Genomic DNA, 22,752 nt, shown 5'->3' with positions numbered 1-22,752 from the left:
CACCTGTTGTAGTATCCCGGAGGTAATGCTGATTCCAATGCTTCATTTCACTATGATTAAAAAAATAAAATTAGGGGCACATGGGTGGCTCGGTCGTTAAGCGTCTGCCTTCAGCTCGGGTCATGATCCCAGGGTCCTGTGGAGCCCCACATCAGGCTACCTGCTCCATGGGAAGCCTTCTTCTCCCTCTCCCGCTCCCCCTGCTTGTGTTCCCTCTCTCACTGTGTTTCTCTCTGTTAAATACATAAATAAAGAATCTTTAAAAAAAAAAAAAAGAAAGAAATTAATGTATGAAAGTACAACAGGGAGCCACTGAAGTATTTTGCATGAAGTAAGTAACATGTGATAGGTACTTCAGAAAGAACATTCTGGTTGCACTCTAGAATGGACTGGCAGGAGGTAAGACTGACTCCAGGATGACCCATAAGACTGCTGGAATGGTCCTAGTGAAAGGCCTAGAAAGAGATGAGAGGCCTGAACTATCATTGCTGCTGGGGCCACTACTACTACATTTACTATGTATTTATGATGCACTAAATACTATAATATAAGAACCTTACTTACATTTGCTCATTTAATCTAATTACCCTGTAAAATTTTTATTTTTTTTTAAATAAATAGACTCACAAGAAGTTTCCAAAATATGTGCCAGGAGGTCCCAGGTACCTTTGGTCCAATTTCCCCCAATGGTAACATCTCGCATAAATATGGTAAAGTAGCAGGAAATTCACACTAGCACAGTCTACAGACGTTATTCAGATATCAGCAGTTATAAAACCACTCACTTGTGTGTGCAGTTTTATACAATTTTATAATATATATATATTTGTGTAACTGTTGCCACAATCAAGATACAGACTGTTCTATCAAGAGGTTCCCCTCTCCCTGATCTTTAACTTCCGGTAATCATTAATCTACTCTTCATGCCTATAATTTTGTTATTTTAAGAACATTATATAAATGGAATCATAGAGTATATAACCTTTTGAGAGTGGCTTTTTTTCACTTAAGATTCTTCCAAATTGCATGTATCAACAGTTCATTCTTTTTTATTGCTGCATAGTGGTCCATGGTATAAAATGTGCCAGTTTGTTTAACCATTCCCTTGAAGAACATCTGAATTGTTTCCAGTTTAGGGTTATTAGGAATTAAGTTGCTATGAACATTCATGTACAGATTTTTATGTGAATATAAGTTTCAATTTCTCTGGAATAAATGCCCAAGAATGCAATTGTGCAGTTGTACTACTCTGTTTTTAATGACAAAGAAACTGAGGGTACAAATGTGAAGCCAGAATTCTAATCCAGACAGTACACCTCTAAGTCCTAACTCTTCGTACTTCTAAAGACTGTAGAAATTGAGAGAAGTAAATGAAATTTAAAAAGTAGTAAGAAGGTACAGCCAACAGAAGCCAGCATTATTGAGATGAAGGATATATGAATAAAGTGTCAAAGATAATACCAGGTTCCAGCTTCAGCACATTAGGTGATAAAAGATAAAATATGAATTCACTTTAAGACATACTGTATTTGAGGGACCTGCAAGTCATCCTCATCTAGCAGGCAATTAGATTATAAAACAGGAACCAGAGATCAAGGAAAAGCTCTGGATTAAAGACAGACTTAAGTATCATCACATTTAGATGCTAACTGAGCAAATAAAATCAGAGGAACAAGGTACAGAATGAGAAGAGATTTGACCACAGAATTCTGAACAGAAACATTTGTTCCTTCTAGTTTTTTTCCACAAACAATAAATAGTAAGTGCTGTGACAGACTGCAAGTTTATACTAACTTTAGATTTTACAATCATCAAGTAGAAAGTACAGAGGTATACTCCCCACTCCCTTTTTCATTTAGAAAGAAAAAAACTACAAAAGGAATATTTGCTAGTTAAAAAGCCTCACTACTACTGTTTAATATCATAATGGTGGATACATGTCACTTTTCATTTGTCCAATGTACAAGGCCAAGACCAAACCCTACTGTAAGCTATGGACTTCAAGTGATAATGATGTATCAACTTAGGTTCATCGATTGTAACAAATGTACTACTCTAGGTAGACTGATAATGGAGGAGGCTATACATGTGTGTAGGGTGGGTATGTGGTATATTGTTGTACCTCCCACTCAATTTTACTGTTAACCTAAAACTGCTCTAAAATATAAAGTCTGATTTAAAAAGTGTTTTTAATCCTCCATACAAAAGAACATATAAAAAGATTAGTTTCATTTGCCACTCAGCATCCAACTCTCTCCACATATTTTTTCAAAAAATATATGGGGAAAGGAATTTAAAGAAGTAAACTGACAAATCTTGGTAGCCAACAAAAGTCTATATTAATTAAGAACCAAGCACTATCAGGAATCAAGGATTATGTCAATTATACCTCAATTAAAAAAAAAAGAGGTAAGGGGCCATAATAACAAAGGTGACAGATAAACTGAATTCAAACACTTCTGGGAGTTCAGTGTTTTACATAGAACAAAATAAATATTTTGTAACCCATGCTTTGCCATTCAATAAACTGGTGTCACTTACCGTATTTTATGAATTTTTTAAGCAGTTATATTTCAAACCTAGAAAGAACTATAATTCTGTAAGTGATCAAAGTCATACCTCTTAATACATTACATAATTGAGTTTTTACATCTTTCTCCAAAATTAGTCTACTCATCTACTTTTTCTTATACTTGTCTCCATGGCAGAGACCCAAACAGAAAAGTTTAGACTTTGTTAAAGATGGACCATGAATTTCTTTCATTTTTTTAAATTAATATATAATGTATTATTTGCTTCAGGGGTACAGGTCTGTGAATCAGTTACACAATTCACAGCACTCACCATAGCACATACCCTTCCCAATTGGATCATGAATTTCTAAAAAGGGCCTATATTCAACACACTCACAGTTTCAAGTTTTAACATATATTAACATATATATTAGTAAATATTTACACAAAAGATAAATGTGTATCTTCATTGTATCATAACAATATCCCAAAAGAACTTTAATCAAGAAAACTTCTAATTTGTATTTTCCAGTGCTATTTAATTCTAAAACTAGATAGCTTTCAGAGACATTAAGAGAACAAGATAAGACTCAACATCTGTACCAATTAGCACAGGTCTGAATTGTGGAAGAAATTAGTTTGGTTTATGGAAAGCAGCTAACTGTCAAGTAAAAACTAATCCAAAACATTCAGGACAATTTTTATTTTGACAACTTTAGCTGCTGGTCAGAAAATCTAGCCTGGCTATGACATTAAAATGGTGAAATTTTATTGAACTATAAAAATATTGATAGATTTAGTAGCCCTTTCTTTCAAGTGAATATTGTTGCTATTTCACCCCACAAACATGAGAGCCATAAATTAGATCACTAATTCTAAAGTGGAAGCCAGTGATGAACCATATTACCTAGGAGATCTTTTTTCCCTTCACGATATATCTACCTCTCTTCACATTCCTCCTACCACTAAGATTCTGAAGGGAAGTGGAGGTGATATAATAGGTATATGTATATGCCTATTTTTTTTAACTCCCAGGTTATTCTCATACATATGTAACTCTCCACCTTCAGGAGAATTACTGAATTAGGTCCAACTCTATTTTTTAACACTGTATCAACAGCAGACAAAGGACCAGAGCTACAAAGAGCTAAGAGCTTAGAAAGCTCTGCAGGTTAAAGGCTATATTCACACCAGTTGTAAGCCACCTTCAGAGCTTTCTGTGTCAGCTCCCAGAATTCATGATGTTATATTTTAGACAATGACAAATACTCAGTTCATCATCCTGAGAAAGGCACATAGTCTACTAGCCAGATAAAAATATAAAAAAGCTATTTTAGACATCAAAAAAACCAAGAAACCACAGGGAATGAAAGACAGAAATTCCTCTGTTCTTGAATTAAAAGAACAGCAAAGTACTTTTTTTGGTCCAGCTGATAACTTGTTTAGAGACTTTCTGTCCATGTTTTATCATTTTAGCTTTTTATTATGTAACAGCATTGGTTTTTCTATTATAAAGCTCAGTCAAGCTGAAAATCTTAATCATTATAGAATTTAATAAACTACTGTTAAACACCAAAGCTGAGAACTAAAAACAATCAATCTTAAGTCCCTACTGCATGTCAAGATGGCTTAAGAGGTGGATTTAAGAAGCTTTGAATAAGGTCTATTTTATTTTATTTATTTATTTATTTTTAAAGATTTTATTTATTTTTTTCAACAGAGAGAGATCACAAGTAGGCAGAGAAGCAGACAGAGAGAGAGAGAGGAGGAAGCAGGCTCCCCGCCAAGGAGAGAGCCCGATGCGGGGCTTGATCCCAGGACCTTGGGATCATGACCTGAGCCGAAGGCAGAGGCTTTAACCCTCTGAGCCACCCAGGGGCCCCGAATAAGGTCTATTTTAAAGCAAAAATGATACTTCTTTACAGCCAGTGTTTCAAATTCCTTATAAACAATTCCAATACTGAAATATGTCAGAAAATTGGGCTTCTAATGATGCATTAATAATGATCCAATTATTATTATACTCTAATTCTGATTAGTGTTTCTTAAATCACTGGGTAATTTCCCACTCAATGTGCAACTTCGTTGCATTCTACAATGACACCTACTGGCCATTCAAAATCAGCCATTAGTTCTCTAAGACAGCCCTAGTAGGCTGGTTACATAAGAAGAAGAAACACATACACACAGAAACACACACACACACACACTCACACCACCCTGCACAAAAGCAGAGATTTGTTCACAGGTACTCACTACAGAATCCTACCTAAAACAGAAAGTATTCTTTGTGACTAGATAGTATCACTCTTGCAAAAAGATAGGAAGACAAAGAGTGAAACACCAAGTATCAAAATTTTAACTTAAGTCTTGATAAATATCTCCCTACTAACATTTCAGAACAAACTCCACCTCTTTTTGCCAAATGATATTTACAACAAAATGAATCTTTTAATTTAGGTTCTGGGATATACTAATATAAATTATCATTAACACAAAAAGGAAAATTACACACTTGCTCTACTACATTAGTCCTCATCTTCTCAGGTAAAGGCTACATTTCAATCAGCTTACATGTTATCAATTTATAATTCTTCTTTTAAAGTTTTCCAGTGCGCTATAAAATCTAATTTTAAATGTAGTTCGTCCTTCCGTACAAATACTGAATGAAATTCCTGTTTTAATCTACATTCCATTGTGCAAACAATTATAAAAACTCAGAAAAAAGATAATAATTTACAGTTCATTGTGTCTGTAAATACATTTTACCTCAGCTGGAGAGGTTCAAAGAGCATACTTCCTAAACCTAAGAAATAATTCGTAACTAGTTTATCAGACCTAATAAGCAAATTACTTAAAAGATGACTTCTCCCACCCTATCCCTCTTCAAACCACCACATTATTTTCAGTCCCTAACATTCACAATATGGGGGGGGGGGTCTAACAACTAATTTTCTAGTCATTTTCCAACTTGCACTTACCTCCTACAATAGATTTTTGAGGCTCTCCACTTTCCTGAAGATTAAAAAAATATATTTATAATCAGCCATCACCCTCAAAACAAATTCATGAACTACAAAACATGAACCTGGCTACAAGTCTCAAACTAACATTTCTCTCAACCCAAGTCCGTATTTGGGATAAGCTTCCTGACTATCCTTCATGCTTCTTCACCGATAGGAGCCTGCCGACGTAGTAAGCACTCAAACCAAGGGAAAAACTATTCTAACACATCACTAGGTTGCAAGACCTCCTCTTCCAAGGGCGACAACCTAGTTGTTTGGGTAAATAACAGCCAAGGGTTACATAATGTATAGCTATAAAGAGTTTGAAGGATCTGACCGCCAGTAAATTATGTTTCTTCTCCACACACCCTTCCCACCCCGAGAAATGGCCATAAGAAGCAATTCCAGGATTTCTCTCCGGTGCCTGCAATGCCGCGTCCTTTTCTTAGAGCTTCGTGCAAGGAACTCCTCCATCCCTCACGATGTCGTCTGGCTCCCGCCTCTCTCTGCCATTGCCACCGCAGCCCCTCACGCCCTAGGCCCCCACGTCGCCCCGCAAGGTTCAGCCTCCACCAGCCTCAGCGGCTTTCTCCTCACGACCCTCCCAAGCTGCTACCTGGTCTACGCGAGGTTCCGGAACCACCAACACTCCAGCTACCGCCTTCCAAGACCACCCTCGTCACATCCTCTCCACGGCTCCCGCAGCCCGAGAAGAAAATCCCTCCTGATCTAGCACTCCGCGTCCCCCCAAAGACAGCGCTGCCGCCTACCTGTCACCCCGCTGCCTCCGGCTTCTCACCGCCACCGCCTCCCGCAGCAGCCTGCCAACTGCAGCGCAACAACCAGCCTTCCCATTGGCCGCTTCCACGCTCTAACAACTGCCTCACTTACTGGCTGGAGCATGTTCGCGGCCCTCCCCTCTGTGCAGTGTCTAAGGATTCCGGTCTCCCAGCAAGGAAAACATCGCCTCTTCCCTGCCGTTCTGTCCTCTACAATTATTCTTACCTCAGTCGGACCCCCGATGCACAGATGCGCGGAAAAAACGTCGACTTCCAGCACCCTTCATGTCCTCTCCACTCGGTCCAGGAATCCGTGACCTAGTGCGGAACGTTAAATGGCGCCTCCGCTTTCCTGCCGTAAGGCACTTCAGGAGACAACTTCCGTTTCCGCTTGGCGCCGGCTGGAAGATTGACTCTTGAGTGTCGTGAGAGGTCAGATTGCTGTCAGGTAAATTAGAGTTGGTGGGAGGCATCTTCGTCAGGAATAAGAGTGAGACTCCGTTCTGGGGATTGTAGAAAAGGGTGAGGCTAAATGGAAAATGGCCTTGAGAGTATGTACCTCGAGGGAAGGGGATCGAAGAAGTAGCAATAGAGAACAATGAAGTTCTGGGAGAGTGAGGGGTACTTTGTAGAAGGATGCGGTGAGAGTAACTGTGGTTAGGTCCATAGGCTTTTTTCCTCCTTTCCCACCCGCAGACCCCCGCCCTGTGTTTTCTGGTTTACCTCTGAATTGAATAAAGGCAGAACAGCTCCAAAGCGAAAAATCCTAAAATAAGAATAATTGCAATGCCCGCCTCACAACAATCACGTATGGTTTCAAGTAAGGCTTTTCTGGTGTGAATGTTTATGTAACGTTAAAGTGAAAAAAGCAGGGTACAAAATCCCATCCGTTTTTAGAGTGATTACTATTGTTAAATTGCCGATAAGTAGGCGCAGGGACTGGAGGAGACACTAAAAGTTCACTTGTCTTTTATTTTTTAATGCTCTTAGTCATAATTTTAAAAATGAGGGGTAGTTGGGTTATATACTTGAAGGTCGTTGGTAAACCATAGAATTACATGTACTGTGAGTGGCATTATCCTCTTATTTTCTAGTTAGGGAAAGTATGCCAGCCCCCACTAGTGGAGGTGGAGTCCATCTCCACTAAAGTAGAGATTCACTCCAAACACAGGTAGCTAGCTTTTTAAGTTTCACGATGATATGTTTTTTCTTTGTTGAACTCAGAAACTTACTGTTTTTTGTCTGAGCCGTTCTGAAACTGAAGTAATTACTCGATGTTGAATCCTTGGCATAATCTGTCATTTATCTGATTTTAGTTTTTATTGTGAAATATACATAGCAGAAGGGTGTATAAAATATAAATAAGTTTAAAGAGTTACAGTGAAGCAGACCCTATGTAACCACCCGTCAGGCTAGAATATAAAACATTGCCAATAACTTAGAACTTGCATTCTCAGCAGAGGTGATTATCCTTCAAAGAGATGAAAATTGGCTCTTGGAGGTGAGGTGAAAAAAATCTTAAAGACTACAATGGCTGGTGGCCCTCCAAAGAGCCATGGTACCTTAGCAGATAAGTACGGTATATTCGTGGTATTAAAATTTCACTGGGGCAGGGGGGTGAGAATGTGATAAGGAAAAAAATACCTGAAAAAGCTCCTTTGGGGTGCAAGAATTAAAAACATACTGAAAAGTACAGCCTTAGATGCTCCCTGTATGAGCTTCTGTGATTCTGTCTCTTCCACCAATAGTAACCACTTGTGACTTGTGATAAACATTCACTTTTTTTGCTTTAATTTTTCCATCCGTGGTGCATTTCTTAAAAAAAAAAATGAATTGTCTGGTTTTTCAGTTTATATAAATGAGATGAAAGTATGTATTTTTGAAACTCAGCCCTTGTTCATTATTTGTGAGATTTTTCTTACTTTTGCATGTGGTTTTTCATTGTGTACTTCATAGCGTGACTTCCATAAATGATGCATTATTATTGTTGGATACTTGAGTTGTTTATAGTTTAGGGTTAGCCACATAAACAATCTGTCTAAGAAGATTCTTATAAAATAGATCTGTTGTTAAAATATATGTATGTGTGTGTATATAGTTACACACATTAGAGTTTTTAATAACAGTGCTGTCCAATGGAAATATAATGCAAGACTCATATGTAATTTACAATTTTCTAGTAGCCATATTACAAAGGTAAAAAGAAACAAAGTTAATTTAATTACATATTTTATCTAAGCCAGTATATTCAAAGTATTATTCAAGATGTAATCGGTATTAAAAGTTATTAGTGAAATATTTTACATTTTCTTTATACTTTCTCAAAATTGATGTATTTTACACTTAAATATGTTTGTATGGTAAGTTTTCATAAATATAAACACTTGATCTATGTTTATATTTTGCAAAATTTGCAACTAAAAAAATAAATCCATATACCTAAATTGTTCCAATCGCACTAAAATTTTCCAATAACTGATTTGAGAATCCAACTTAAAATTTAAATTAATTAAAATTAAATAAAAGTTGTGATTCCCAGTTGTACTAGTCACACTTCAAGTGCTAGTGAAAACCATATTGAATAGTGCAGATCTAGACCATAAGGTATTCAAATGTTGGACGTTTCTAGTTCAGACCCGTTTTTCACAGTGGTTGTGCCGAGTCACATTCTCATCACCTGGGTCTAAAAACACAATGTGATGTGTTTCCTACAAATCTAACAACCTTGCAAGGTAGGTTTTATCCTCATGTTGTATGAGGAAACAAGTTCAGAGAGATTAAATTATTTGCCCAGAAGTTTATAGCTATCAGTGGTATCCAGGATTCAATCTGTATAGCACCAAAGTCTGCACTGAAGTAGAATTCCAAACTTCCTTCAAGTGAGCAGGATATCATTGTTTGATTTATGGCTATTTTGAAGTAGAAATAATTTTAAAAAGAAAATGAAAAGTTCCCTAGAAATTGTGGTGTTCCGCTCTTTGACAAGTCATTGAAATATTCTACTTAGTAAATGCCTTTAAAGGGATGCTTTCTGAAATATTTTAATGAGGTAGAAGAGAAAATGCATTGAATTTATTAAAAGAAATTAGGAGAAATTAATATGTATAATTAATATGTATATTAATATGTATTTAAAAAGTAATTTTTTTTCAAAAATTTCTCCCAAACTACTCAATGTTTTGAACATAGTAATATTGTAATTTAAAAATAGCCTTCATATAAGATAGTGCATCCATTTTTCTTTTTTTTTTTAAACGGGGGTGGGGGGGGTAGAGAGAGAATCTTAAGCAGGCTCCATGCCCAGTGCAGAGCCTGTTGCAGGGCATCATCCAACAACCCTGAGATCATGACCTGAGCTGAAATCAAGAGTCAGATGCTTAACAGCTGAGCCACCCAGGAACCCCTCCATTTTTATTCTCAAAATCAAACTATTTCACCAAAAGATTTTGACATTTGTTCTGTATTTTCCAGGTATGTTGATACTCAATTAGGGTTAGCATTCTAGAATTGACATTTGCCAAAATAAGGGTTTGTCTTGTAATCTCTTTAAAGATTTTTGGAATGAAACATGAAAAAAATTTTTTTTTGAAAACATGGTTTGAAGAAACCAAGATATCCTAATTAAACACTTCTTAAAGTATTTCTTTTATAATAATGTATTGAATCTCAAAATCAGCTTGAAATCTGAAATGGTAATTTTTTTCCCTCTATTATTGAATCCACCAAATAATAATCAAATGTTTCACTGAAACTGTGAATGTTGTTTTAACTTGTGTTTGGTGAGAATTGGTTTTCATTCTTTTTTAAATGTAAGAAACATCAAAATAATGTTTTGTGATTATCTTAATATATTTAAATATAAAGTGTTGGTTAATTTGTCAGAATTACTATGTATAACCCCCCCTCCAATATTCTGGGAACTATTGTTTAATGGAATGAACATTTCACATGATGTATCTTTAGTATACATTGTCTAATAATTACCTCTGTCTTCTAAAATGCAGTGTAAGAGCCCTGCCTTATTATTATTGGGCCTGCTCAGAGTTACAAATGCAGACATAATGGTAATAATTATTTGGTTTGGTTTTATTTCTGGAGAGCAGTGATTATAGACTTGCTACTGCTAACCTTATACAAAAGGGGTTTAATTCATACCTCCTTAATTTGAAATTCATAGCAATTTAACTCAGGACTGAACTGAAATTTACTTTTACATTATCTGTGCAAATAACACTAGTGGGGTGCCTGGCTGGCTCAGTAGAGCATGTAACTCTTGATCCCTGGGTTGTGAGTTCAAGCCCCATGTTGGATGTAGAGATTATAAATAAATAAACTTTAAAAAATAGCACTTAGTAAAACAGAAGTCTTTATTATAACCATTACAGGCATATTTTATTTAAGGATCTTTAGGGGTCCTAAGGTCTCTGTTGGTATAGTTCAGGAGTCAGCAAACCATAGCCTGCTGGCTAAATCCAGCATATTGTCTGTTTTTATACTGCCCATGAGCTAAGAATGGTTTTTACAGATGAACATTTGGAATGAATTTGCTAACTAAGGAACCCTAACTTTGAGCCCCAGTTAAGCAAAACGTTATCCCCAGAAAAGGGCATTTCATCTGACCTATATCACAAAAAAATTGTACTCGTTATTATATCTTGAATTTATCAGTAAAGTTTTTTTGTCTTGTTATATAACTACCTACAAGATATCCTTGATTTTACGTCCTGGTCCACAAAGCCCAAGATATTTACTATCTGGCTCTTTACAGAAAAAGGTCTTGTGATCATAAATATTTAAACACAGTAACACTGCATTTTAAAAGAATCTTCTAACAATGCAGGCAAGAAAATAGTATGTACATTTTCATTATGCATATTTATACATTGTGAAAGGACTAAAGCGAAGGAAACAGTATTGCTTAGAAGTTAGGAGCAGGTGCGCCTGGGTGGCTCAGTCGGTTACAAGTCTGCCTTAGGCTTGGGTCATGATCTCAGGGTCCTGGGATGGAGCCCCACATTGGGCTCCCTGCTCATTGGGGAGTCTGCTTCTCTCTCTGCCTCTACCTGCTCCTCCCCCTGCTTGTGGTTGCTTTCTGTCTTTCTCTCTGCCAAATAAATAAATAAATAGAATCTTTGGGGAGAAAAGAAGTTAGGAGCAAGGGATCTGAAACCAAACTACAAAGTTCAAAACCAATTGTACCATTTACTCTTTTTGTTACCTTCAGAAAGTTCCTTACCATGTTAGAGCTTTATTGTCTTCATATGTAAAATGGTGATAATAACTGTAATTTAAAAGTTCAAAGAGTTGTTTTAGGAGTAATGGATTTAATACATGTTAAAGCCTTTGGTGCACCTGGCACATAGGGCACAATAAATATTAGTTGTTCTTATAATGAAGAAAGGAACAACATAGTAAATGGTTATCTCTGAGTGGTGGAATTATTTTTTTAAAAGATTTTATTTATTTGTCAGAAGGAGACAGAACACAAGCAGGGGAAGAGGCAGGTAGAGGGAGAAGCAGGCTCCCTGCTGAGCAAGGAGCCCCATGTGGGACTCAATTCCGGGACACTGGGATCATGACCTGAGCCAAAGGCGGATGTTTAACCAACTGACCCACCCAGGTGTCCCAAGTGGTAGGATTATTGATTTTTTTTTCTTTTTTGTATTTTGTATATGTATATTCTCTGTGAATATACACTAGTTATGTAATAGTATACTGTTTCATAAAACCTGTTAACTCAGAATCTTCAAGTATTTATATTGGCTCTCCTTTTAAAACATTAACAGTGTTTGGGTATTTAATATCTACGATTGGCATAGTTTTCTTTTGTGTTAATCTTATCCTTTAGACATGGCCCACGGACATGGGCATGAACATGGCCATAGTAAACTGGAACTTCCAGATTATAGACAATGGAAGATAGAAGGGACACCATTAGAAACTGTCCAGGAGAGGCTGGCTGCACGAGGGCTAAGGGACCCATGGGGCCGGTAAGAATAATTAAATAATTTAGATAGAATTTATTCTAAAGGATCAGTATCTATGTTCCTTTTTTTTTTTTTAATTGTTTTAGCTATTCTAGGCTTTTTGTATTTACATTTGAATGTTAAAACAAGCTTTTCAGTTTCTGCAAAAAAGCTGCTCAAATTTTAATTAGGATCACATTAACTCAGAGCCGAACTGAGGATAATTGATGTCTTAACAAGTTAGATCATTATATTATATATCTGCAACTAATATTACACTGTATGTTAACTAACTGGAATTTAAATAAAAACTTAAAACAATTCACGTTTTAACAATATTGACTCTTCCAGTCTATGGACAGTTTAGATTCTGTTGAATTTTCTCAGTAGTGTTTTATTGCTTTAAAAAACCAATCTATTTTGTTAAATTTATCCCGAATTATTCCATATTTTATGCTATTGTAAATGGTAGTGTTAGATTGCCAATTTTCTCTGCTAATATGTGAAAATACAATGGAGTTCTATACATCTACTTTGTATCTTGTTACTTGGTTAAATTCACATTTTTGTTCTAGCAGATTTTTTTTTACAAATTTCTTAGAATTTACTTAATAGATGATCATTTTGTCTAAAATCAGGGTTCTTCCTTTTCAATTCATAAGCTTTTTCTTTCTTGCATTATTACACTGGCTACTATTACTATACACTACTAGTATAATGTTGGATAAAAGCATTAGCTGACATCCATGCCTTGTTCCTTTTTTTTTTTTTTAATTTCTCTCTTTAAGTAATCTCTGCTCCCAATGTGGGACCTTGAGATCAAAAGTCACATGCTCTACCAACTGATCAATCCAGCCAGGAGCCCTTGCCTCGTTCCTAATTGGGGGAAAGCATTCAGTCTTTCACGACTAAGTATATTCGTTGTAGGGCGTTGTGGAGTTTCTCTTGAGTGTTGAATTTTTTTAAATGCTTTTTCTGCATCTATTGAGATGCTCACATAGTTTTTTCATTCTGTTAATATGATGAATTACTCTTACTGATTTTAAAATATCAAACCAATCTTGCATTCCTTTTTTTTTCAGTCTTGCATTCCTAAGGGAAACCCTTCATCATAATATATTATCCTTTTATATGTTGCTAGAATCAATTTTCTAAAATTCTATTGAGAATATTTATATCTGTGTTCATGAAGGATATTACCCTGTGGTTTTCTTCTAATGTCTTTGCTTTTGGTATCTGAATTAGATTTGATTAACTCTCATATTTTCTAGTAAGTCAATTTTTAGAGTTAAGTGGGGGGTTTTCCATAGAACATAATTTTTTCCACTCATTTATCCCTACCTGTGAGAGTAGACTTTTTTTTTTTACTACAGCTCTCTGAACTCTGTTTACTTCTCTGTTCAGGATACTCGGAAGAATGATTGCCAGAGCAGAAAGTCAGTCCTCTTTTTTTTTTTATTAAGAAGTCTCCTAAAACTCAGGCAGCTATGACAGGGAAAAGCCCTTGATTCTCTGGAAGAATAGTAATATTAAGTGTTACATACTCTTCTTTGCCAAATATACATTACCCTGTTGAATCTTTATAACAACACTATAAGGTAGATAGTAATCACCATTGAGTAAAAGAGGAAGCAAGCCCTGACAGGTTAAGTAATTTGACTACCCTAAAAAGTTGTGCATGTTAAGTGACAGAGCAAGGTTAAATACCCAAGTTTCTAACCTCTTCTTTAAATGATGCTGTAATGACTGGTACGGGCAAAGTCACACAGCTGACCTCTCATGAGTAGCCTGAAGTGAGTCTTGCATTTAGGAATTCTGTAAAATCCTAGGTATTAATGACTGTGAAATCATCAAGTCTTTTTCTTCTGTTTATGTGTGAAATGTGGGCATATAGACCTAATTATCTTATGTCACAGAAAGATTTGTACTATGATCCACTTAGATTATCTTATATAAGGTTGCATTTAAGTCTATTAGAAAGATGAAAATTAAATCTGTTTTAGTGAATGTATGTAATTTGTATGTGATTATAATTTTTCCCTTTTTTTTCCCCTCTAGCAATGAAGCTTGGAGATACATGGGTGGCTTTGCACACAATGTTTCCTTTGTTGGTGCATTATTAAAAGGATTCAGATGGGGATTTGCAGCATTTGTGGTAGCTGTAGGGGCTGAATATTACCTGGAGTCCAAGAATAAAGAGAAGAAGCATCACTGAAGATAGTACCTGGAAGTATCTTAAAGGCTTCTTAACTCTCATAAAAATAAGCTTTCTTCAATGTAGCCTACTCTGTGTGTTTTTCCCTTAAAAATACAAGTAAGATTTAATAAAGTAAGAATACATGTGCTAGTCTGTTTTTATCATTCTTTTAAAAAAAAATGTCTCGGGGCACATGGCTGGCTCAGTTGGCAGAGCATGAGACTCTTGATCGTGGGGTCATGCGTTCAAGCCCCATGTTAGCTGTGGGGATTACTTTTTTAAAAAATGTGTTAAGCCATATGAGATTTGGTTTGAAATATGTGGGGAGACTGAGTACCAGCGGTAGTGCATTCTACATATGGCAGAAAGCCAGCATATATTTGAACAAATGGATATGTTCAAAAAGGTTTTGTTTACTTTTTCAAGTTTTTTAGTGTGGTAAAGTTTGTCATCTTAACTGTTTTTAAGTGTGCAGTCTGTGGTACTAAATACATTCAAATGTGCAACCATCACCACCGTTCATCCCCATAACTCGTTTTATCTTTTAAAACTGAAAGTCTAGGGGCGCCTGGGTGGCTCAGCGGGTTAAAGCCTCTGCCTTCGGCTCAGGTCATGGTCGCAGGGTCCTGGGATCGAGCCCTCCATCGGGCTCTCTGCTCAGCGGGAAGCCTGCTTCCTCCTCTCTCTCTGCCTGCCTCTCTTCCTACTTGTGATCTCTCTCTCTCTCTGTCAAATAAATAAATAAAATCTTTAAAAAAAAAAACAAAAAAACCTGAAAGTCTATGCCATTAAACAATAAGTCCTCATTACCTCTTCTCCCAGCCCTTGGCAGCCACCATTCTACTTTCTTTCTCTGATTTTGGCTACTCAAAAGTACCTCATATAAATGGAATCATACAGTATTTGTCTCTCTGTGACTGGCTTATTGTACTTATCACAATATCCTCAAGTTTCATCCATACTGTAGCATGGCCAGAATTTCTTATTAAATCTGAATAGTATTCCATTGTATATATATACTACGTTTTGTCTTTCCATTCATCCATTGGTGACCACTTGGTTTGCTTCCACATTTTAACTATTGTGAATAATGCTACTATGAACATAGGTGTACTCTTGAGTTTTAAATGGGAATTAGCCTTGCTGTTTTTAACCATCCTCTGCAAGTCTTTTAGATTATGCTGTAAAACACTTGCTGCCCGGTTCTGACATATCCATACATCATGTTCATTTGTCTTTATTGTGATACTATCTACTCTTACCTTAAAGTCCTCATTATCCTAATGATTTGAAAAGTTTGACATTTTTTTCTGTATCTCTAACAACAAACTACACATTCTTCCCACATTGAATTTTTAAATTTTTTAAAAAAGATTTTTGGGGGGCGCCAGGGGGGCTGAGTGGGTTAAGCCTCTGCCTTTGGCTCAGGTCATGATCTCAGGGTCCTGGGATCTGTGGGCATCAGGCTCTCTCCTCAGCAGGGAGCCTGCTTCCCTCTCTCTCTCTGCCTGCCTCTCTGCCTGCTTATGATCTCTCTGTCAAATAAATAAATAAAACTTAAAAAGATTTTTGGTATTTATTTAATAGAGAGAGTGAGTGTGAGGACAAGCAGGGGGGAAGGGCAGAGAGGGAGGGAGAAGCAGGATCCCTGCTGAGCAGAGAGCCCAGTGTGGGATCCTATCCCAGGACCCTGATATTATTACCTGAGCTGAAGGCTTAACTGACTGAGCCACCTACTTGCCCCAAGTTTTTAAATTTTGATTAATTTATAAGTTAAGTTGAGGCATAAAATCAACTTCGTGAAGTGGTGATATTATTGCTTGAATAACAAAGTTAATACAAAACTCTAGAGTGATTTTTTTTCTTTATAAATTTCTTCTTTGTAAACATAAACTTGAGAAATCGCTAAATACATGAGACAAGAATTCCTAATAGTGGTAAATGGGATATGGTAAAATGGAATAATAAAAAAGACTGCAGAAGATAAAGTGTTTAACATGCGATAAAGAACAATATGAAAATACAAATAGCAAGATGCTAGATTTAAATTTGATCATATGAATAATTACATTAAATATGGAATGGTCTAAAAGTGAAACTCTAAAATCTTTCAATTAAAACAAATTTTCAGCTTGGGCAAAAAAGTAAGACCCAACTATAAGCCGTTTACATGAAAACTTTAAAACATAGGGTAATAGAAAAAATACACTGTGCGAACAGTAATGAAAAGAATATTGACAAAATAGGGCGCCTGGGTGGCTCAGTTGGTTAAGCGACTGCCTTCTGCTCAGGTCATGATCCTGGAGTCCCAGGATCGAGTCCCACATCAGGCTCCCAGCTCCGTGGGGAGTCTGCTTCTCCCTCTGACCTTCTCCCATCTCAAGCTTTCTCCTTCTCTCTCTCTCTCTCTCAAATAAATAAATAAATAAAAATCTTTTAAAAAAAAGAATATTGACAAAATAAATTTCAGAATAAAGACTATTCTCACTCAATAATGGAGGATTCAGTCCATTAAGACATAAAAATCAGAAATGTATATGCACAGAGCTTTATTTTTTTTTAAATATGTCCAGATTTGTTTATTAGTGATCTGAAACCAGGCCATTACAATAAAGTATGACAGCCAACAGGAATTTTGAAGTAAAAGATAGAAGGGGTTCCTGAAGTTGCACAGAGCTTTAAATTATATGAAACAAATAGAACTATAGGGAGAAATAGGCAAATCCACAATTAAGTAGACAATTTCAACACTCCTTTCTCAGTAATTGATGGAAAAAGTAGAAAATTATCGAGCCTATAGAAATATAGGATAACACTATAGCTTGATGTAATATTTATAGACCACTCTGCTCCAAAACAGAGCATACATTCTTTTCAAGGGCACATGGACCATTTATCACAACAGACTATATTCTGGGTCATAAAACAATATAATTAGGAGGCTGAATTTACACAAAACATATTCTCAGATCGCAAAGAAATTAGGCTAAAAGTATCTGAAAAACCCATCCGTATTTGGAAATTGGATGGCACACTTGTAATACCCCCTGCTCAAAAAAGAGGTCTAGGGAAACTAGAAATTCTTTTTTTCCTTTTTTTTTTAAGATCTTTTTTTTTTTTATTGATTTGAGAGAAAGAGAGCAGGAGTGCAAGAGTGGAGAGGGAGGGGCAAAGGGAGAAGCAGGCTCCCAGTGATGCAGGAAGCCCCATGTGGGACTGATCCCCAGAACCCTAGGATTATGACCTGAGCCAAAGGCAGACGCTTAACTGACTGAGCCGCCCAGGCATCTCAGGAATTTAGAAATTCTTAACTGAATAAAGTGAAAACACGAATACCAAAATGTGTGGGATGCAACTAATAAGACTTAACCTCTACCCAAACTGATAAAAAAAAAAAAAGTTAGTAATGAAAGTAGAGACATTATTACAGATCCTAGAGACATTAAAAAAAAAAGGATTTTGCAAACAACTTTATGTGAATAAATTTTGATGAAATTGACAATGGCCTTAGAAAGACAAAACTACCAAAGCTCACTCAAGAAGTAGATAACCCGGGCTGCCTGGCTGACTCAGTCAGCAGAGTGTGACTCTTGATCTCAGAGTCATGAATTTAAGCCTCACATTAGGTACAGAACTTAGTTAAAACATTAAATAAAAACAGTAGATATTCTAAATACCCATAAGTAAACTCATTTGTCGGGTTAGGTGAAAAAAAGATGGAAAGTGCAGTGCTTGACATATTTATAACAGAGAATAACAATAATTTTTCTCTTCTATTTTAGAGTATTTCTTATCCATCATCATTTTTTCTGGAAGCAAGGAGTTAAGTTTTTCCTTATATTTTCTTTATTTGAAAACTATTGCCTGAATTCCTTGGGAGCTGCAGAGAATACAAACCACTGTCATCTTAGCTCTTGCCATTACTTGGATTAGAACCAGTTAAATGTAATATTCATTCTTAAAATGTATGACCGAAGTACAATTGGAAATAATGTTAATTATGTGTTTGCTGGCCTCATAAATAAACACTGTAGGTGATTACATGTAAAAATATTATTAGCTCCGTTTTGTATGTAGGGCAAGTCCTTGGTAAAGTAACAAATCTTAAGATGGCACAGCTAGTAAATTCCAGAGTTAGATTTTCAATCCAGGGCTGACTCCATAGTAACCACCATATTGAGTTACCTAACATGTTGTATGTCATAAGTACTATAAGATGCCATAAAATTATTCTTTTAGATCTTATGTCAAAACTAAGTAATTTTACAGTAATTTCATAGTCTTTCTGTACTTTGAACAAAACTATTTTGATAAACCTACTGAAACAGATTCGTACATTTTTTAAAAACATGAGAGGAAGAAAAGTAACATAGAGGACGTCAGGGGACAAGGTGGGGTAGAAAATGTGCGTAAAGACAAAAACATGGGAACAATTAGTATTTATACATGTGAATGGTCAATATGATAGAAGAAACAAATTAGAAGAAAACAAAAAAGGAAAAGAAGGGGTTACAGCATATCAGCATGATGGAAGCAGTAGAGACAAGCAGAACCTAGACTTCAGTGTGTATTTACAGCCATAGGGTGTATTTACAGTATCCACTTGCTGCTTCAGTCAAATGTAGATTTTAATGATACTGTGGAAAGGAAGATGCTTTCCTTTTTTGTTTTTGTTTTTAATTTTAGAGGGTGAGCGCATGTGAATGGGGGACGGGCAGGAGGAGAGGGAGAGAATCTCTAGGGGACTCCAACACTGGTGCGGAGCCTGAGGCCAGGCTCAATCTCATGACCCTGAGATTATGACCAGAGCAGGAATCAAGAGTCGGATCCTTAACTAACTGAGTCACCCAGGCGCCCCCAAAGGAAGATGCTTTATATTGGGTTTTAAAGAAAACGTGCAGTCTGCATATGAAAGTAAATTTGTTTAGCTTCATAGAGATATAAAACATTGGCAAGGCCCACTTAATTAGGGGGTAGAGAGAAGTATTCCAGGAAAAATAATTTGAGTCCTACCCTTCATTTTTCTCTTTCTCTTCCCTGTTTCTGGTAATATTTACCATTTTTCCTTTAAAAATTTGGTTATCAGAGAATAGACTCATTTTCTAACATGATGGCCCCCCAAATGGGAGGCATACAACTCAGGGAGAGAAGAGAAAATATTTAAACTTACATATATATTTTTTTCATGTTTAATAAAAATGAATTCAATTTTGCTGAAGTTTATTGTACAGATTGACAGTGAGATTTTCCCTTATTTGGTGGATTCCAAGTGGTCACATAGAATTTATAGTAAATAGGGTATCTTGAAGGGAAAGCAGGAGCTCTACCCTCCAAAGGAGAGAATAAAGGAACTTTTCACCAACTTGCTACAGACTGTACGTTTTATGTGCTTGGTTTGTGGAATTTATTATCTACTAGTTTTAACTAAACTAATCTTCATGAAGTAGATAAGTGGCTTAGAAAGATTTTTACAAAGAAAGTGCTGATTGAAGCTAATACCGATAATGCAGAAACAAGAGACAAGAAGAAAATAACAGAGCTATGAACTCTTGTCAGCAGCATTACTAGGTAAATACAATGATCTAACCATGAAAACAGCCAACCAGGAAAAAAAAAAAAAAAAAGCAAGAAGACTAAAATATGGACTTGGACCCACTATCAGTACAATGGACCTTGCCCTAACAGTACATCGATCTGAAAGAAGAAAAGAGAGAGAGGGAGAGGGAAGAAGGCAGAGTATAAGAGACTCTTAACTGTAGAGAACAAAATGAGGGTTGTGGAGGGGAGACGCAGGGGGATGAGCTAAATGGGTGATGGGTATTAGGGAGGGCACTTGTCGTAATGAACACCGGGTGTTGTACGTAAGTAATGAATCACTAAATTCTATTCCTGAAACTAATATTGCACTATATGTTAACCAACTAAAATTTAAGTAAAAACTTGAAACGTGAAGAGTACTCTGATCTGATACATTAACTAATGATAACACATAGTCATCGTGATAAGCACATATTTTTAAATGCTTAATCTTTTATTTAAAAAAATTATTTATTTCAGACAGAGAATGAGTCGGGGAGAGGGGCAGAGAGAGAAGCAGGTTCCCAGCTAAGCAGGGAGCCCAAAGTGGGGCTCGATCCCACGACCCTGGGATCATGACCTGAGCCTAAGGCAGACACATAACCAACCGAGCCACCCAGGTGCCCCGATCTTTGCCTTAACTTTAACTTCTACATTTGTGTATTTTTAAAGTACATAGATGATAATATTTACATATTACGCATAAGATGTTAAGACAAAGATTGGCGTTTAATGTGATTTCTCCTTATAATAGTCATTGTCATTAAAAAATAGCATTCAGGGACGCCTGGGTGGCTCAGTTGGTTAAGCGGCTGCCTTCCGCTCAGGTCATGATCCCAGCGTCTTAGGATCGAGTCCCACATCAGGCTCCTTGCTCGGCAGGGAGTCTGCTTCTCCCTCTGCCTCTGCCAGCCACTCTGTCTGCCTGTGCTCGCTCTCTCTCTCTGACAAATAAATAAATAAAATCTTAAAAAAAAATAGCATTCAAAAAATTCACCAATTTTTAAAGTATTTTTCAAGGTACAGCTTATTACATAAAACCCAGGTAGTTTACAACAAAAATTGAATGTTATTTCATGATGGCTCTCATTCGGTTGGCAACATGAGCTTCAAAATTTGATATAATCCTGGAGATCTTCAAAATCCCTAGAGTTGCAAGGTATTTAAATTCAAATAACTATGCTAATGGAAGTGGAATCCTCCTAGTGAGTTTTGGCTTACCTCCAATATCAGTTTGGAAAGTGGGGGAAGAGGGTTTGGTATTGGAGGGTTTTTTTGCTTTAAAAAAAATTTTTTTTGTGTTGGAAAATCAGCTTCAGAAACTAAGAGACTAGAACACCTAATGGAAAATACACTTAACTTGCCAATGATTCTATCAGAAAGGATATAATGCAGAGACAAGCTTTACCTTAATTTTATATATTGCATTATATGTAAAAGTATATAATATTTTATTTTTACGTTGTATTACATTATTATATATTATAAATATTATATATAATAAAATATTCAAAGTGTTAACTCAGATACAGATTAAATTATTAAATGCTGTGTATCGTCTTAGATTGAATTACCTTTGATACATGTAATTTAAATCATAGCTTCAGTTATTTAAAAAAAAAAAGACAAAATCAGGGCACCTGGGTGGCTCAGTCCATTAAGTGTCTGACTCTTGATTTTGGCTTGGAACGTGACCTTAGTGTCCTGAGATCCAGCCCCACCTCAGCTCCTTGCTCAGAGACAAGTTAGCTTCAGATTCTCTTGTCTCTTCCTCTGCTCCTCCCCCTGCTTTCTCTCTCTTTCTCTATCTCTCTAAAGTAAATAAATAAGAGCCACCTGGGTTGCTCTGCCAGTTAAGCTTCTGCCTTTGGCTCGGATCATGATCTTGGGGTCCTGGGGTTGAGCCCTACTTCAGGCTCTCTGCTCAGCAGAGAACCTGCTTGTCCCTCTCCTGCTCCCCTTGCTTATGCTTTCTTTCTCTCTCTCTCTCTGTCAGATAAATCAGATAAATAAATAAATAAATAAAGTCTTTAAAAAAAAAAGATAAAGTAAATAAATAAATCTTAGAAAAAAGACAAAAAAAACTCTTGTCTCAAGGTCTGTGTGTTTTTCTGCTTAATCTTGCATGGAAGAAAGAAAGAAAGAAAGAAGGAAGGAAAAGGAAAATGAAGTAACTCTTGAAATGTGCCCCCAAATTACAAAACTAACTGAAAAGAATTTTGGTCTTTGCAAAAGACTTCTGTTTCTGAGAATTTATTACAAAATCAGGAGACTATATACACTTCAAATGTAGTGTAAATCAGGTTTTCTGCCGTTTGGAAAATTCGCACATTTTCATCCTGTGTTTTAAAGCTGAAAGAATAATTTTTTTTTCTAGTAAACTCCACCCCTAACATGGGGCTCTAACATCATAACCCCAAGATCAAGAGTTCAGACTCTACTGACTAAGCCAGCCAGCACACCAGGAATAATTTTTAGTAATATTCCAAACAGTTCTCTTCAAAGCAAATTATGGCTAAAAGAAATATTTTGCTTTTAGATTTTTACCAATTACATTAGTTGTAAATTAATTAAATTTCATTATAAATAAAGCATTTATACCTCCTACAAATGTTCCACCTACTCTAATTTTAATTACTCAATTCCCAAACTGGATTTGGAAATAATAAGGGCATTAAGCCTACATCTTCCTGTTGATCTGGTAATAATCCAACA

The 22,752-nt window shown here is 36.2% G+C and overlaps 2 protein-coding genes across 13 annotated transcripts in view; one reads left to right on the top strand and one right to left on the bottom strand.

Moving 5' to 3' along the window:
- The window catches only part of HYCC2 (hyccin PI4KA lipid kinase complex subunit 2), a 70,078-nt gene extending 63,747 nt beyond the window's left edge, over nucleotides 1–6,331 (bottom strand). For 2 of the 3 annotated variants that reach the window (XM_080798908.1, XM_080798907.1), the window contains exons 1-2: nucleotides 6,289–6,315; nucleotides 5,495–5,528 (exon numbers count right to left, since the gene is read on the bottom strand). The gene's annotated coding sequence lies outside the window, so the exon portion shown is untranslated. Of the gene's footprint in view, nucleotides 1–5,494; nucleotides 5,529–6,288 lie in introns of all 3 variants that reach the window. The other variant, XM_080798906.1, reaches the window with a different exon arrangement.
- Nucleotides 6,332–6,686: 355 nt separating this feature from the next.
- NDUFB3 (NADH:ubiquinone oxidoreductase subunit B3) lies at nucleotides 6,687–15,212 on the top strand. 10 transcript variants are annotated; one of them, XM_080798903.1, is made up of 4 exons: nucleotides 6,691–6,745; nucleotides 7,758–7,855; nucleotides 12,146–12,287; nucleotides 14,322–15,212. In XM_080798903.1, exons 2-4 carry the CDS (start codon nucleotides 7,828–7,830, stop codon nucleotides 14,476–14,478), a joined length of 327 nt encoding a protein of 108 aa, XP_080655029.1. In that variant the 5' UTR covers nucleotides 6,691–6,745; nucleotides 7,758–7,827; the 3' UTR covers nucleotides 14,479–15,212. The 10 variants fall into 10 exon arrangements, with proteins under 10 accessions (XP_080655031.1, XP_080655029.1, XP_080655022.1 ...); XM_080798896.1 differs by having other exon boundaries at nucleotides 7,758–7,876; XM_080798901.1 differs by having other exon boundaries at nucleotides 7,755–7,855.
- The last annotated feature ends 7,540 nt before the right edge of the window (nucleotides 15,213–22,752 follow it).

This window comes from Martes martes (genome assembly GCF_963455335.1).
Source record: "Martes martes genome assembly, chromosome: 3".
Taxonomy (NCBI): domain Eukaryota; kingdom Metazoa; phylum Chordata; class Mammalia; order Carnivora; family Mustelidae; genus Martes; species Martes martes.
The sequence above is the reverse complement of the archived record's forward strand: the minus strand, read 5'-3'. Positions and strand labels throughout refer to the sequence as shown.